General features: G+C 45.0%; 1 protein-coding gene across 2 annotated transcripts in view; it reads right to left on the bottom strand.

Moving 5' to 3' along the window:
* Positions 1 to 14,648, bottom strand: part of Plg (plasminogen) — a 41,612-nt gene that overhangs the window by 24,631 nt on the left and 2,333 nt on the right. For both annotated transcript variants that reach the window (XM_029533147.1, XM_021221465.2), the window contains exons 2-7: positions 12,442 to 12,577; positions 10,142 to 10,248; positions 5,966 to 6,080; positions 4,175 to 4,314; positions 2,676 to 2,796; positions 410 to 528 (exon numbers count right to left, since the gene is read on the bottom strand). In XM_029533147.1, the coding sequence (XP_029389007.1) occupies positions 410 to 528; positions 2,676 to 2,796; positions 4,175 to 4,314; positions 5,966 to 6,080; positions 10,142 to 10,248; positions 12,442 to 12,577 (738 nt within the window). The remainder of the gene's footprint in view (positions 1 to 409; positions 529 to 2,675; positions 2,797 to 4,174; positions 4,315 to 5,965; positions 6,081 to 10,141; positions 10,249 to 12,441; positions 12,578 to 14,648) is intronic.

The following is a 14,648-nucleotide window of genomic DNA, read 5'->3' on the forward strand; positions in this document are numbered from 1 at the left end:
TCCTGTCCAGCCCTTAAAGATGAGCTTGGCATCACTGATCCCCTTTATGAGGCACACTGATCACATCATTCTCTGCTTAAATATCTCCCTGCTTTTCACCACTCCTGCATCTTTAATAGACAAACAAATGGGTGTGGAGTCCAGTCTGTTAGGGCTCCTGCAGCTGCAGCTTTGCCTTTAAACTGATAATATTCACAAACAGTAGAAATCTCCAGGGAAAAAAAATAACACATGAATTGCCTTACCAGTTACCTAAATAGCTAGTAAATTGGATGAAAGGGGTCAGGAACATCCTACAGACCTGTGGGACCCTTAGGGCCTCTACTCAGATGCCAGCAATATTCCCAAAAGGGGGAGGCTGGGGCAGGGTGGGGTAGCTCCCATAGTATTGGGTATGAAAGGAACTTACTGCAGCGGGGGATGTCACAGTATTCCCAGCGTTTGTTGGGGTCTGTGGTGAAGCACCAGGGTCGTGGCTCCCCGTCAGGGTTGCGGCAATAATTCATCTTCAAGTTCTTGCTTGGAAATCTGGGTGGACAAGAAGGATTTTTTTTTTTACCCCTTTTTCTTTCATTTTTTTTTCATTTGCTGTGATAACATATCAATAATTTAGAAATAAAAAATTATATAGGGACTGGAGAGATGGCTCAGTGGTTAAGAGCTCCAACTGCTCTTCTAGAGGTCCTGAGTTCAATTCCCAGCAACCATTGGCTCACAACCATCTGTAATGGGATCTGATGTCCTCTTCTGGTGTGTCTGAAGACAGCTACAGTGTACTCACATAAAATAAATAAATAGATAGACAGATAGATCTTTTTTAAAAAATTCATATAATTCAGCATGTACTTCTTTTTACTTCTCTGATTTTTTTTATTGTTCTCTTATTTATTATATCCCAACCGGTTTCTTCTTCCTCCCCTCCCCCAGTCTTTCTCCCTCACCTCCTTTCTCCCCCATATCTACCCTACTCCGCCTCCCTCAGAAAAGAACAGGCCTCCCAGGGTCACTGAGAAGCTTCTGCAAAGCAAAAGACACTGTCAATAAGATAAAATGGCAGCCCAGAGAATGGGAAAAGATTTTTACCAACTCCACATCTGACAGAGAGCTAATATCCACAATAAAGAAAGAACGCAAGAAACTAAACATCAACAAACTAAATAATCCCATTAGAAAAATGAGTTACAGATCTAAACAGAATCTCAAATGATCGAGAAACACTTTAAAAATGCTCAATATCCTTAGCTATCAGGAAAATACAAATCAAAATGACTTTGAAATTCCATCTTATGCCTGTCAGAATGGCTCAGATCAAAAACACAAGTGACAGCTCATGCTATCAAAAGCAGATTTTTTTATAGCAATAAACATTCATGCAGACTCATGAGAATCTTTGAGAATGAGCAACCATTTAGTACATGCAATTAGAGTTAGTCCTCTGCTGGAAACCCAGGAAGAAATATAGGCTCCATCTTCTAAGGACTACATTTCTAGTGGTTTCCATGGACAAGACTTACAGAAGAGGATGAGAAACTATCTAACCATCCAGAATATTGAAGCAAGCAAACTTTAGTTATCCAGATACAAATAATAGCAATCTTCAAAGAACAAAGTGTTCACTGTCTTCAGACAGTGATGTAGGGCAGGCAGGAAATTGATGCCTGGTCCTACTGGTCTACCAGGCTCCAGATCCACTACCAGGAAGCTTAAAGAGTCCAAGAATGGGAGCTATGTTCCTTCAAGCACCTGGCCAGAGAGCCCTCCTTGACAGGGACCCGGGGGTCTAACTGGGAGATTGTCTCTGTGCCTGGTTCCTCTCTGAGTCTGGGTGCTTAGGACAAAGAGAAAAGCTAGCAATGGCCTATTGCCCTTCTTCTGGGTCTACCGTTGGCTTGACCTAGTCATACTTTGAAGATGTTATTGTGCTTGCCTTTGAAAGGCAATAGCAGGAACCATGTTTTAAGCTCTTCAGAAGATGCAAAACTCTGCGATGCCATCGTCCACAGGGACAGCTGTGGCTTAGCCATGCTACTGAGAGTCTTCGTAGCCCTGTTATGACATCGGGGTCATCGCAGAAAGAGGAGTAAGAACATGACATCTCTGGGGAGATGTTTTCCTGTGAAAAATGTGACCTTGAACCCTCACAAATGCTTGCTCTGAAAACCATCGTTGCCTTCTGGAACAGGGAGCAGCCCCTAGTCCTGTTCTTAAACTCATAATCGCCATTGAGAACATGATTAAACGTTCTGAATGACTCATTGTAAATACACATAACATATCAGGGCTCTGTAAGATGCTTGATACCTATAGATCACAGTTAGAACACCTAGACTATAACTGGTGGGAAAAGAGAGAGGGAGTCAGGGGAGTATACACAAGGGAGTATACACAAGGGGGTATACACAAGCCAAGTGTGTTTCTCAGTTTTCCCAGAAATACACATTGGCTGTGGATTTAGTTATAACTCAAATTCTATTCATAAGGCTTGGATGCTGCCTTTCTAGCAAGTACCCAGGCCTCTGGACCATGTGATGAGTAACAAGAACACACACTTTATATGCAGTATTATACCCGCCTTGAAAATCAAAGCCACCCAGCCTTCAGTTCCTCAGATGTTTCTGCTTGCTTCAAGAGGAGTGCATATCTAAAGAGCCTCAGGCTTGGCTGCGGGACCTTACTTGTCAGGGATGTATCCGTGAGTATGTGGGCTCTGAGAACCCCAGGCCTGGCAGTCAAGTCCAGACATGGTCTTGGAGATTTTGCCCTCATACTTTTCTCCATTGCAGTACATGCATTCCTCTGTGCAGCGTGGGAAGAGAAGGGAGAGAGAAACTGACATGAAACACAGTGGAACGTAGACCGGAGTCCCTCTAGAGAGGTCCCAGTGCTTTCTGCCACCCATTCATACCTGAAACCCAGTAACCACTTGGCAGTAAAAACTTGGAATGTCCTGATGCGGTCAGGGTCCCATCTTTTTCTGAGACAATGTATCTGGGCTTTATGAATCTGTGCCACCTTAACTATGGTGGTCAGAAACTCTGATGCATGACCTCAAACTGGGAGACACCCATGGGGAAGGCACATGCTCCCAGAAGCCTATACATTCTCCATTTTAAATTTGGCGTGTGATTTTTTTAAAATTCAATGAATCTATTCTGATCACTTGATGCGTGACAGGCATATGAGAATCATTGGGACTTTTTGCTGGGTTGGTTGTTTGTCCCCAGTGACACTTCAGCCATTGGAGAAACCCACTCAACCTTAATCAGTCAAGCTTCTGTTTGCATATTGCTGAGAAATATGACTGACTGGGGTGTGTGCATGTGAGGGGCAGAGGGGTGTTTGTATTTGGTTTTTCTTTTTTGCTGTCTAATTTATCTTAAAACTAAGACTTTGATTTGGAATCATTAAAGTCCCGTGTTGACGAGAAATAACACACAATTGGAATTTTTATGGTAGCATTTAAAAAAAAAAAAAGCAGCTGTGAATTTGATATAAAAAGCCTGTGTTCTTGGGATGTAAAGGCCAAATAACCTGAGACCATCCATATTGAAATGCAGGTGTTCCTCTGTCCGTGTAGACAAAGTGGTAAAAAAGGAGTTGGCCCCTAAAACATGCCCATGTTGCCTTAGAAGCACCACCTGGCTCTTTCTTCTTACTCTAATAAACATACCTAGAAATAGGAAACGGAGATGTTCTCCCATCTGATGCTTTCATGCTTTTTTAGCATTAACCTTTGAGGTTCTTTGAGAAGCTGATGGGCCCATTAGAAGAAGGCATGCCAACACACACAAACTGGTGTGCTGTTTAACTTCAAATTCAACAGAATCACCCACATGAGGTCATTCCTCCTGTGTGCTTGAATTCCACTGATGTCAGTCATGGTTTTAATTTAGTCATTTAATGGAACCATCTTTGGAGTTTTACACTGTGTGGGGTTTTAACCAAAGAAATTGTACGCAAGTTTTAGATCTGGCTATCCATGTGCATATGTTGAAAAAACATTTTAATAAAGATAGTTCAGGTCAGAACTGGGACTCCTTCACAAGGACAAGCCCATGACTTCATTTTGTAGTGTACAACACAAATCTTTTTTTTTTTAATGATGTCTCTGAGAAATGGCTGTATAGCATATGCAGACAGGCAGACAGAGGGGGTTTTCTAGATCCACCCCTACCTTCGCATTCAGGGATGTTGCAGTAGTCGTATCTCTGGTCCGGGTCTGTCGTGTAGCACCAGGGCCCTTTCTCATCATTGTCTGGGTTCCTACAGTAGTTCTCTTCTAGTCCCTCATTGGGATGTGTACTGGGAGAGTAGCTACAGGATGGAAAAGGACCATGGTGACCTCATGGTAAAGAACAGTGCATTAGCGAGGTAGGAGATGCTATTGCATTAGCGAGGTAGGAGATGCTATGCGTCGCCTCGAGGGTTCAGATCTGTCTTCTGAGTGTGTTTCAGATGCCGGCTGTTGCTTCTTTATCTACGGCTGGGAAGCTTGGGTCGAACAGCTCATTTTACCATCATCACTCTTTGGGCAGCTAAGTCTTGGGTCTAGCCAAAGCATCTGTGCTGGGCAGACAGGAGGAACACCAGGGCCTCAGATGCCAGTGGTCCTCCATCCACACATCCACAGCACTAATTGCTCTTCTGTGTGACCTCTGGCCCTGGCATTCCACTTAAACCTTCTACATCCTGTCACTTGCCCTTAATGGGATAAAAAAAAAAAAATGCACTAAGAAGGGGTCAGCACCCCCATGATACTGATGGGGGAGCCTTGTGTAGTGAAATCAGGCGAAAGCAGATGGCTTGACTCATCAGCCAGTTGCAGGAGAAGACTCGGTCTATTGCGTAATCCCAGAGACCAGCCAGGTTTTCTCTGAAATGCAGCCTGGGTGATCAGGGTTGGGAAAGCTGAGCTTCTGCTCTAGAGATGAGTTACTGCAAAGATAACTAGATAAAACGTGCAAGAACTTGCAGTCTGAAAAAGCAAGCTCAATTCCTGGCCCCTCCATGTCCCAGTTTGGGGAAACGTCTACCCGATTAGAAGCTCAGCTGGCTCATGGAAGAGCCTGGTCTAGGCCTGCGGCCCCTGGAGTCATCACAGAGAACTTAATGCCATCTAATGCTAGGGGAACCCAAGCAGAATGACCCTAAAATAATATGCAAGCTGCAGAGTTTCTATTTGTTTTTCATAGTTTATTTCCTCGTTGGGTCACAGTGGTGAGGTGAGCATGCCATGCAAACTCAAACTTGACATTTAACTGAAACACACCCATCTCTAAACAGGCATCATTTCATGATACTTGGTCTCTGTTATAGTTGGTGTGATTGTCAAGTTGACATGAACTAGACTCACTCGAGAAAAGAATCTCAATGAGAAAAATCTCTCAACACCTGTGTGCAGGCCTGTGAGAGTATTGTCTTATTACATTAATATAAGTGGGAAGATCCAGCCAACTCTGGGCGTTGCCATTCCCTAAGTAGGAGTTCCTGCCATATATAAGTACAGAGAAGGAACTGAGCACCAGTAAGCAGGCATGTGCTTATTTCTCTGTTCTTGACTGTAGCTCTGCTGTCACTGGCAGTGTCAAGCTGTAACTGTCGGCTGTAACTTTTCCATAATGATGGACTGTAATTTGTAATTGCATCTAAAGTAAATTCCCTTTCTCCCCAAGTTACTTTTTTGCCACGATATTTTTATCACAGCAACAGAATGAAAACTAGAACAGCCTAAAATTCAGTCGAAAGTTTCTCTTGACATGCCTCCTCCTATGTTTTAGGACTTCTCGGATATTATATAACAAGATTAATAGAAACCAACCATTTTACTTCTGTGTGGTAAATGTTCGGCTGCTCAGAATTCACATCAAAAGGTTCTCTGCTCACACTGATAGGCGGGTTTAATTTGGAAACAGCGGACTTGTTCTGAATGCACTCGTGAACATCAACATGAAATAGCAGGGCTTACTTGGGGATGTGGGGGAACGTGGCACCCCACTTTTGACAGGTAACACCACTCTTTGTCCTGGACATGGTTCCTCTGTAGCCATTGCCAATGCCGGTCTTACATTCTGACAGATACACTGCAAGAGACACACACAAGGGTTCAAAGTCCATCAGACAACCTCTGGAAGGTGTGCCTGGCACAGTCCCAGCCCCAGGAAAGACCTCTAACCGAGCCCTGCCCTCCTGCTCTCTGCAAGGCAGGCCCTCTGACGGACAGTTGCACATGCTGCCTGGAGTTGACCCTGTGATAGTTTTGGCTGTTGCCATGACACACCCAGAATCTTCTGGAAAGGGTGCTGATAGAGGAATTGTCTAGATCACCTTGGCCTGTGGGAGGATTTCTTTACTGAGTTAAATGAGGTGAAAAGGCAGCACCAGTCCATGGGCTTGTCCCCCAACTCTCTGAGGGTGAAGTGAGCTGGCTGAGCACAGGCAGCAGGCAAGCAAGGTGGCGCGTATTGTAGCTCTGCTCTTGACTGAGGGTGTGATACACTGACTGCTCTAGTTCCTGCCTTGACCTCCACTCAGTGATGGACTCCGACTTAGAATTCATTGTGAACCCAAATAATCCCTTGGCTGCCCTAAGTCGAATCCATTTTATTACCGCATCAGAATGAAACTAGAACAGATGTGTTTATCCAAAAGTTCTTCCCTCGGGTCCTCTGCACCTAGTCCATGCCAGGGCTGGACCAGAGGAGAACACAAAACGGGCCCAGGCCCACTTTCCTGGAGCATAAATCTTAGCAGAGTCAGGACAGTGACAAAAGGAATTAAGAGTAACCGTTTGTAACAGGATGACATCAGTGTCGCGTGTCAGAGACATAGTGGAGAGACAGAGACAGGGAGAGAAGGGAGATGTTCAGACTGAGGGAAGAGCAGGCCATTCAGAAGCCCATGAGAGCCCATCCAGTCCAAGTGCTTCCTTTTTTATACAGCTCTCAATGTACAAGGTATATTGAAACGAGGATGATCGATGTGTTTACAATAGACATTCCCAACCAGCCTCCACTTGCCAAGTCACTGGCTGTCCAATGGGCTCCGTCCTGTCTCAGAAACACACCCAGATGCCCACTGCGGTTTACAAGTGACAGGTCATCCCTAAGTGGGAGGTCTCCGGTGTACACCCACTTCTGGCCCCACCAAGTAGTAGTAAAAGGTTCCAGGCATCATTTGTATTAATGTCTAATTATTCCATTTGGTGATGCTTTGTAATAAGCCAAGCTAAGATATGAATGTGGAAATAGCAGTGCTCATAACTCGTATTTTTTGATTGAGTTGAATATCTTTTTGTTCATTGGTTTGTGACAGGGTTTCACCATGTAGCATTGGATAGCCTGGGTTTCTCCATGTAGACCAGGCAGGCCCTGAACTCACAGAAATCCACCTGCCTTTGCCTCCTGAGTGCTGAGATTAAATGTGTGTGCCACCATGACCAGCAAGTTGAAGATGTTTTTATGTGTGTGCTTGTGGGGTGTGTGTGTGTGTGTGTGTGTGTGTGTGTGCACGCGTGTGTATGTATGTGTGTGTGTGCGTGTGTAGTATGTTACTCATTATTATGGGGGTGCACATGTATTTGTGAGCACACCTGGAAGCCAGAGGTTAGCAACAGGTGTCTTGTTCACTCCCTACGAGGGTCTCTGAGTAAGCCTGTAGCTGATTGATTTGGCTAGACTGGTTGGCCAACGAGTTTTACATATTTACCAGTCTCTGCTCCCAGCTGGCACAAGGATGACAGCCACACACCATGCTCACCATTTTATGCAGGTTCTGGAGACCCAAACTTAGATTCCTTAGGCTTGAGCTTCGGGTACTTTACAGACAGAGCCATCCCCTCGGCCCCAAGCTGAATACTTTTAAGAGTTGAATTATTTTTAAATTGCTGTGGGATTCAATGCAGACAACATACTCATGTAACTGACTGCCTGAGCTTAGGGGTTGGGAGGAGGCGAGTCATAAAGATCTAAAGGCATTGCAGAATCAGTGTGCTACCAAGGCTGCCAGGATGAGGAGACTGATGTTAGAAATGATACACTGGAGCCCAGTGCAGAGAAGCCCCAGTGGGGCCCCAAATCCAAGCAAAAGGTCTCCTCTCTACATCACAAACTGGGGTTCTCAGTAAAAGCACACGATAGTGTTTCCAGTGTATGTGTGCTGTTAAGATTCCCCCACCAAGGCCTAGCTTTTAGTTCTTCGACCTCCAGGAAGTATTTCTAACAAACACCAGCAAACGAGCAACTTTGCAACACCATAGACAAAAGGCCCACTCCAGCCTCCTTGGGATGCTTCCTACCAGGAGTGGTAACCCCACACAAGCATCAAAGGTAGAAACTTGTAGTGCATCGAGAAAGGGGGAACCAGGGTCAGGGGAAACTTCTGAAAAACAGTGCTCTGTTACAGCAGGGTGACTATGCCTTAGAATTGTGTATTATGTTTTTAAAAGAAATGGAAGAGAAAATCTTAAGTTTCCCAACACACATGTTTCAGGAGGTGTCATTGTAACCACTCTGATTAGAACACACACACACACACACACACACACACACACACACAGCTTGAATTATTACAATGTATCCAATAAATATATAAAATTATATAATGGGATTTTTTTCTAGACAAGTTATTGCCTTATAGCTCAGACTGACCTCAAATATCCCATTCTTCTGCCTCAGCCTCCCAAGTATTAAGATTACTGGCTGAATTTTATTCTAATTATACCAGGAACGGTTTTAAGCTAGGAAGGTCCATTTCTTAGCAGTCACATGTACAGCTACAACCAGGGTACCAGTGACAGCAAAGGCCCCAGCCAGCCAGCCAAGATGGTGGCTTGGTTCTAAGGGTGGCAGGGGAGATAGTGCCATGTAGGGTACATAATGTCACCTGATACTGGTTGGTGGGTCCTAGCAAACTCCTGGCTGACAAATCAGCAACCAGTCCAGATTCACAGTAGAGAAACTGGGACCAAACGCTGACCGACTTTTGACTTTTCTCCTCTCGTGTTTGTTTGTACCCAGCATGGTGTATCTAACCTTTTGATCCACTGAAAACAAGCAAAACCTTGAGGCCTTCAAACTTCAGACTTCAGCCTTGCAACTCAGCCCTCCTGTTGCTCCTGGTTAATGTTTTACAGGTGTCATATTTAAATGTTAGCAGTTCATAAGAAGAACCCCACTCCGTCCCCTTTCCTATAAAAATCTAGGCAATGGTAGACAAGCCTGTGTATTCTGTATATTCTTCCTGTGATTTGAGAGCTGAGTGCTTCACAGGAAAGTTAGATTGGCTTGACACGTGAATCTCAAGACTTAAAGGTTCAAGGAGGCAAGGAAGGAGAAACCAGGCACACCTCTCATTTAAGTCTAAGAAGGGGGATCGACTGTGAAAATAATCTCAACTTAAAGGAAGAGGTTAACCATTGTGGTTTTGTGTGAGACATTAAGAGCACAAGGAGTCAGATATTTCTCATACTCTTCAGCACTCCAGTACAAAATATTTGGAGAGCTAATTTGTTCCCATCAATGCTCTTATTACACTACCCAGTCACAGAGAAGAGGCTTTTAAAATGTCATAAATAGTCATACACACTTTATAATATTTGGGACCTTCTAAAAGACACTCCTTTTAGAAACCAGGCCACCTCGGGCCCTAAAGGATGAGATTTCTGGCCTGTTATAAAGAAAGCTAGAAAAGAAATCACAACTTTTATTTATGCATCTTCAAAATTTAAAGTGAGGGAAATATAGCCCTTGAACAACAAAGAAGTGGGAAATTAAACAGACGTAAGAAGTTTTGTTCTTATCTAAATGTTACTGGGGATTGAAAATATCGGTGTCTAATGTGCCTGGGGTTAGTTCAAAAGTGAGAGCCCAGGGGCATGCTCACCCTATAAAGTAGATGCCAGCATCGTAAGGAACATTTAGACTCTTTTTCTCCCCTTCCAAGCAAAACCAAGTCTCCTCTTTCTCAGGCCACAGGTAGAAATGATTGTGTAAATCTCATTCCTGTGCAGAAACAGGCTCACGTCGGCACTGGCCAAATAGCCAATCCCGTCTTACCTCAGAACCCAGTGTCTCTCTGATACTCTCTGGTCTCATAGATTGAGGATATAGAAGAGGAAAGGGGGGGATGGGGGACGTGGACGGACCTCTCTTTTCGAATAAGATGACGTCTCTCATCCGGATGATGGAGGAAGTCTTGCTGTTCTCCGCCATGATCACGCACTGCTGCTCTTTGCTATGGTACTGGAATGACCTGCAGGAGAGAGGGAAGATGCTAGTGAGTGTGTCTCTTGCTGGATCCTGGAGCTCTGGATGGTTGCCTCTGGTCAATTCTGTCACAGCATGTGTGCAAGACAGTCCTAAGGACAAGTGTGTCAGCATGACAATCACACTCATGTTCCTAAATGTCCACACTCTCCCTTGCCAATTGGGTTCAGTCACTGTGATGTTTCTGTGACTCTTCCTTACCTCTCCTTGTATGCCCTCCCTTCTTTTCTCCTTCTCTCCCCCCTCTCTACCTCCTTCCCTCCCTCCCTTCTTTCTTTTAGAGGCAGCATACCTAGTGGGCCTGATACTTTTGTATAGCCCAGGCCAGCCTCGAATTCTCAATCCTCCTCCCTCGGCCTCCATAGAACTGGAATTACAGGAAGGTGCCACTGTGTCTCTTTCCCAAGTGACAGGCATTCAATTTTGTGGCAGGGAGAAGCCGCTCTCTGTGTGTTGAGCTCTTTCTGAGATGCTCTGAATTATGGGACTTCTAGACTTCTGTAATTTCCCCGTCTAGTCCTTGCCTCTGTGTTCTGCCTTGCCCCCTCTCACCTCTCCTGTAGTTCATTTCCAGTCAAGTTCAGAGTACCACCTGCTCTCCACTCTAACAGTGCTGGGAGCTGCTGAGCCTTCAGGGGCTAATGGAATTGAGGACTAAGGTCCTGAAAGGATGGCTCAGTCATCCGGGCAGTGAGAACTCAGTCCTGTGGGGCTGAGCTGTCTACTGCCAGCCTTATAAACAACATGGCCGCTCCGGCCCCCTGCACAGCTCTTACCTCTTGTTCTTTCTTCTGTGTCCCTGCTTTGTCCTAACTGGCTAAAGCCAGGAGGCTATAGCTGCCTGGCCTTAGACTTCAGCTTCCAGAACCACCATGCATTTGACAAACTTCTTTTTTTTTTTTTATAAATTGCCAAGTCTTAGGTATTCTGGTATAGCCACAGAAAACAGCCAAAGCTTCCAACCTCTCTTCCCCCACGTGACGCTGCAATAGAGACTTGGCGCAGCATTCTGTGCCAGTGGCAGCCATCTTTCAGGCCAGAGTTCCTGCCTGAAGTCTTGTGATCCTACCACAGGCCAGCTCTGGCCCCTCTCCCTTCCTGGAGTGCCTCTCCATGTTCCTGCAGCCTTGTCAAAAAAAAACCCTCTCCCTAGCTCACCCAGACCACCTGCCTCCTCTCCCTGTTGGCACTTTCTCAACTCCCTCGACCCCTCCCAGTGCCTTGTGCCTCTGAATCTCTACAGAACATGCACTGGGCAGTGCCTCACAATAGCTGTCTTATTCTTTTACGCGATCATTAGTTCCTTTGACTGGTGTGTAGATACAGAAGGACAGACACCAGACTGTGTAGGTGTAACTCTTTGCTCCCCAAGACTTAAGGGAATGTTTTCTGTTTTCTTCACGTGGTCTGTAGTAAGTAGTTACTGCTGACATCTGCAACTATAGCTCACAGCAGGCATTGCTAATGCTCCTGTGCCACTGCTGTGTGTGTGTGTGTGTGTGTGTGTGTGTGTGTGTGTGTGTGTGTGTGTGTAGGCCAGATGTGAGCCTCGGGTGTCTTCCTCAATCTCTCTCCCTTGTGTTTTTTATACAGGGTCTCTCATTGAACCTGGAGCTCTCCCATTGGCTGGTTGGATAGCCAATGAGCTGCAGGGATCTGCTTGCTTCTGCCTTCACCGTGCTATGGCGATAGACACTTCCTGGTGCTTTCACATTTGTGCTGGGAATCAAACCCAGGTCCTTGTGTTTGCAATGCAAGCGTTTTATGAACAGAGCCATCTTTCTACCCCCTTGTCAGAGATTTTTTTTTAAAGGGAACACTAATAAATCTTAACAAGACCTTGTTATATGGTCCATAGATAACATAAGCAAACTCCAGCCCTATAAACTATCTTTACCTCGATTTTTTTATTTCCATTTTAATTTAATTTTGATTTTTCAAAATTATTATTACTGTGTGCATGTATTGTAAGCACAGGCAAATATGTACCAATGCATGTACGTTTGAGGTCAGAGGTCACCTCTGTGGTTCTCTTTCTACTTTTTGTGGGATCTAAAGATGGAACTCTGGTCCTTAGGGTTTCAGAGACAAAGGCTTTTCATCACTGCAGCCCTCTGTTCTCTTGAGTCAGAGCCTCCAGAGGCCAGAGTTCCACCTGATACAATGGTGCCCAAGATACCTGCAGACGAAGTCTGTTTCCCCTTCACATTTGGTCAAACAGTCCGCCACGCCTCCTGCCGTGAGCTGCTTCTTGGTGAGACTGAACAATGAAGCCCCTTGTGTGCTTATGTAGTCATCCAGCAAGTCCCCTTGTCCTGCAAGAAAAGTGGAAAACTGAGCAAATCGGATGAGGACGTCGTTCATTATCATGGCTGTGGAGTGTGTGTGTGTGTGTGTGTGTGTGTGTGTGTGTGTGCACACGCGCGCGCGCGCGCATAAGCACATGCACACGCATATCTCATGGCTTTTTAATTTATTTGCTTTTTACCAACCAAAGAACACTAGCTGTTATTTTGTTATTTGTGTGACTGAATGCATTATGGTAGGGGAAAAAAAAAAAAGACTCCTTTCTCAGATAAGCAGTTTCAGTGGTTTGTAATTGATTGAAAGTACAGCTAGACTGGCAGATTAGTAACTGAGGCCCATGCAGCCACCTCTCTATTACCATATAAGTGCAAAACTTTAGAGTAAATTATACCACTCACTATTGTTTGCCCTGTGATAAGCCAGTGAGACCCCAGACCAGCAACTTGTTTTCTTTTTTCTTTTTTTTAAATTTTATTTTATTTTATTTATTTTTCAATTTATTTATATTTCAAGTGTTATCCCCTTACCGGGTTTCCCCTCCTCCCAGGAGCCCCATCCCATCCCCCCCTTCTATGAGGGTGTTCCTCCACCCACTCACCACTCCCACCTCCCTGCCCTGAATTCCCTTACACTGGGGCATCTATCTAGCCTTCATAGGACCAAGGACCTCTCCTCCCGTTTTGCCTGACAATGCCATCCTCTGCTGCATATGTAGCTGTAGCCATGTGTACTCCTTGGTTGGTGGCTAAGTCCCTGGGAGCTCTGGGGGTCTGGTTGGTTGATGTTATTCATTTGCTCTTCCAGGAGAGAACATGGCATGGGATGCTGTTGATCGACTGTCAGTGACGTATGCTTTTCAATGATATATGACTTTTTTCTTGATGATGAAAGTATCTGGCATTTCAGGGAAAGTTATTAAAAAGTAGAGCCTGGTACAAATACTGGCTTCACTGTTGTTGTTGTTGTTGTTGTTGTTGTTGTTGAGACAAAGTCTTTCTATGTAGCCCTACCTGCTCTCAAGCAATCCTGCAGAATTACATATGTGTGCTACCATGATTTGATTTTTGTGTGAGATGCAGTCTAACACAGAGTCACTTGCTTTCCCTCTTGTCCACATAGAATGCAGTCCCAGCTGCCAGGTGTCCCCTGGGCTAAGGTACTAAAATGCTGGCTTAAGCTTAGACAACTCTGTTCCAAGCCTGAACCCCCACTACTACTCTTTTTGTGTAAATATTCATGATTTCCATAGGGGTGAGGGGACAAAGAGGTTAATGAACATAGCAAAGTCTTCATGGAATTAGGCAACATGGCAACCTTGACCTCTAGAGGGAAACGAAGCCAGATCCAGCAAGTTAACAAGTGACCAGGATCGGAAGCAGGAACACTTGAGAAGACAATCGGTAAATACAGACTCATCTTTGAAAGCCTACCCTCTCCCTCTCTGGTGACTCCATCCCTCCTCAATGCTCCAAACTGGAAGGCTGGGTAAAGAGTGGGGAGTCGGCTAATGCCTTTTACACTGTCAGAGCGCTTGCTATGGGCATAAGAGATTATGGAGAAATGGAACATTTTAGGCTTCTGTTCTATTCCAATTCAAGCTCCCACCTTGAGAGGACCCAAGCTTTGGGAATATGTAGAGCTGTGGGTGATTTGGAAGACACACGGTCATTCTGCACAGCGTGTCTAGACAGAGTTGAGTTGGGTTAACCTGTACAAAGAGTTCTCAGGGTGTGTGCCGAGGAAAGTCTCAGATGATGAGGGAGAGGAGAGAGCCCCCTGTTTGGACCATCGGCTTTGTGTCATGTTTGATGATGGACAGCAGCTGAGATCCACCCAAGGAGCTGCCACTCCAAAGACATGTCCCCAAGGGGAGCTGAATCTTTTCTTTTGTATTTGAAATTTTTCTCCAAGTCTTTATCTCTTCCGTTTACCTCCAGGGCTCGTGTAGAAAATAAGGGTTGTCCCTCAATAGAGGAATGGATGAAACTGTGGTACATTTACACAATGGAGTACTACTCAGCTATTAAAAACAATGAATTTATGAAATTCTTGGGCAAATGGATGTATCTGGAGGATATC

This window comes from Mus pahari, chromosome 21 (assembly GCF_900095145.1).
Source record: "Mus pahari chromosome 21, PAHARI_EIJ_v1.1, whole genome shotgun sequence".
Lineage (NCBI taxonomy): Eukaryota > Metazoa > Chordata > Mammalia > Rodentia > Muridae > Mus > Mus pahari.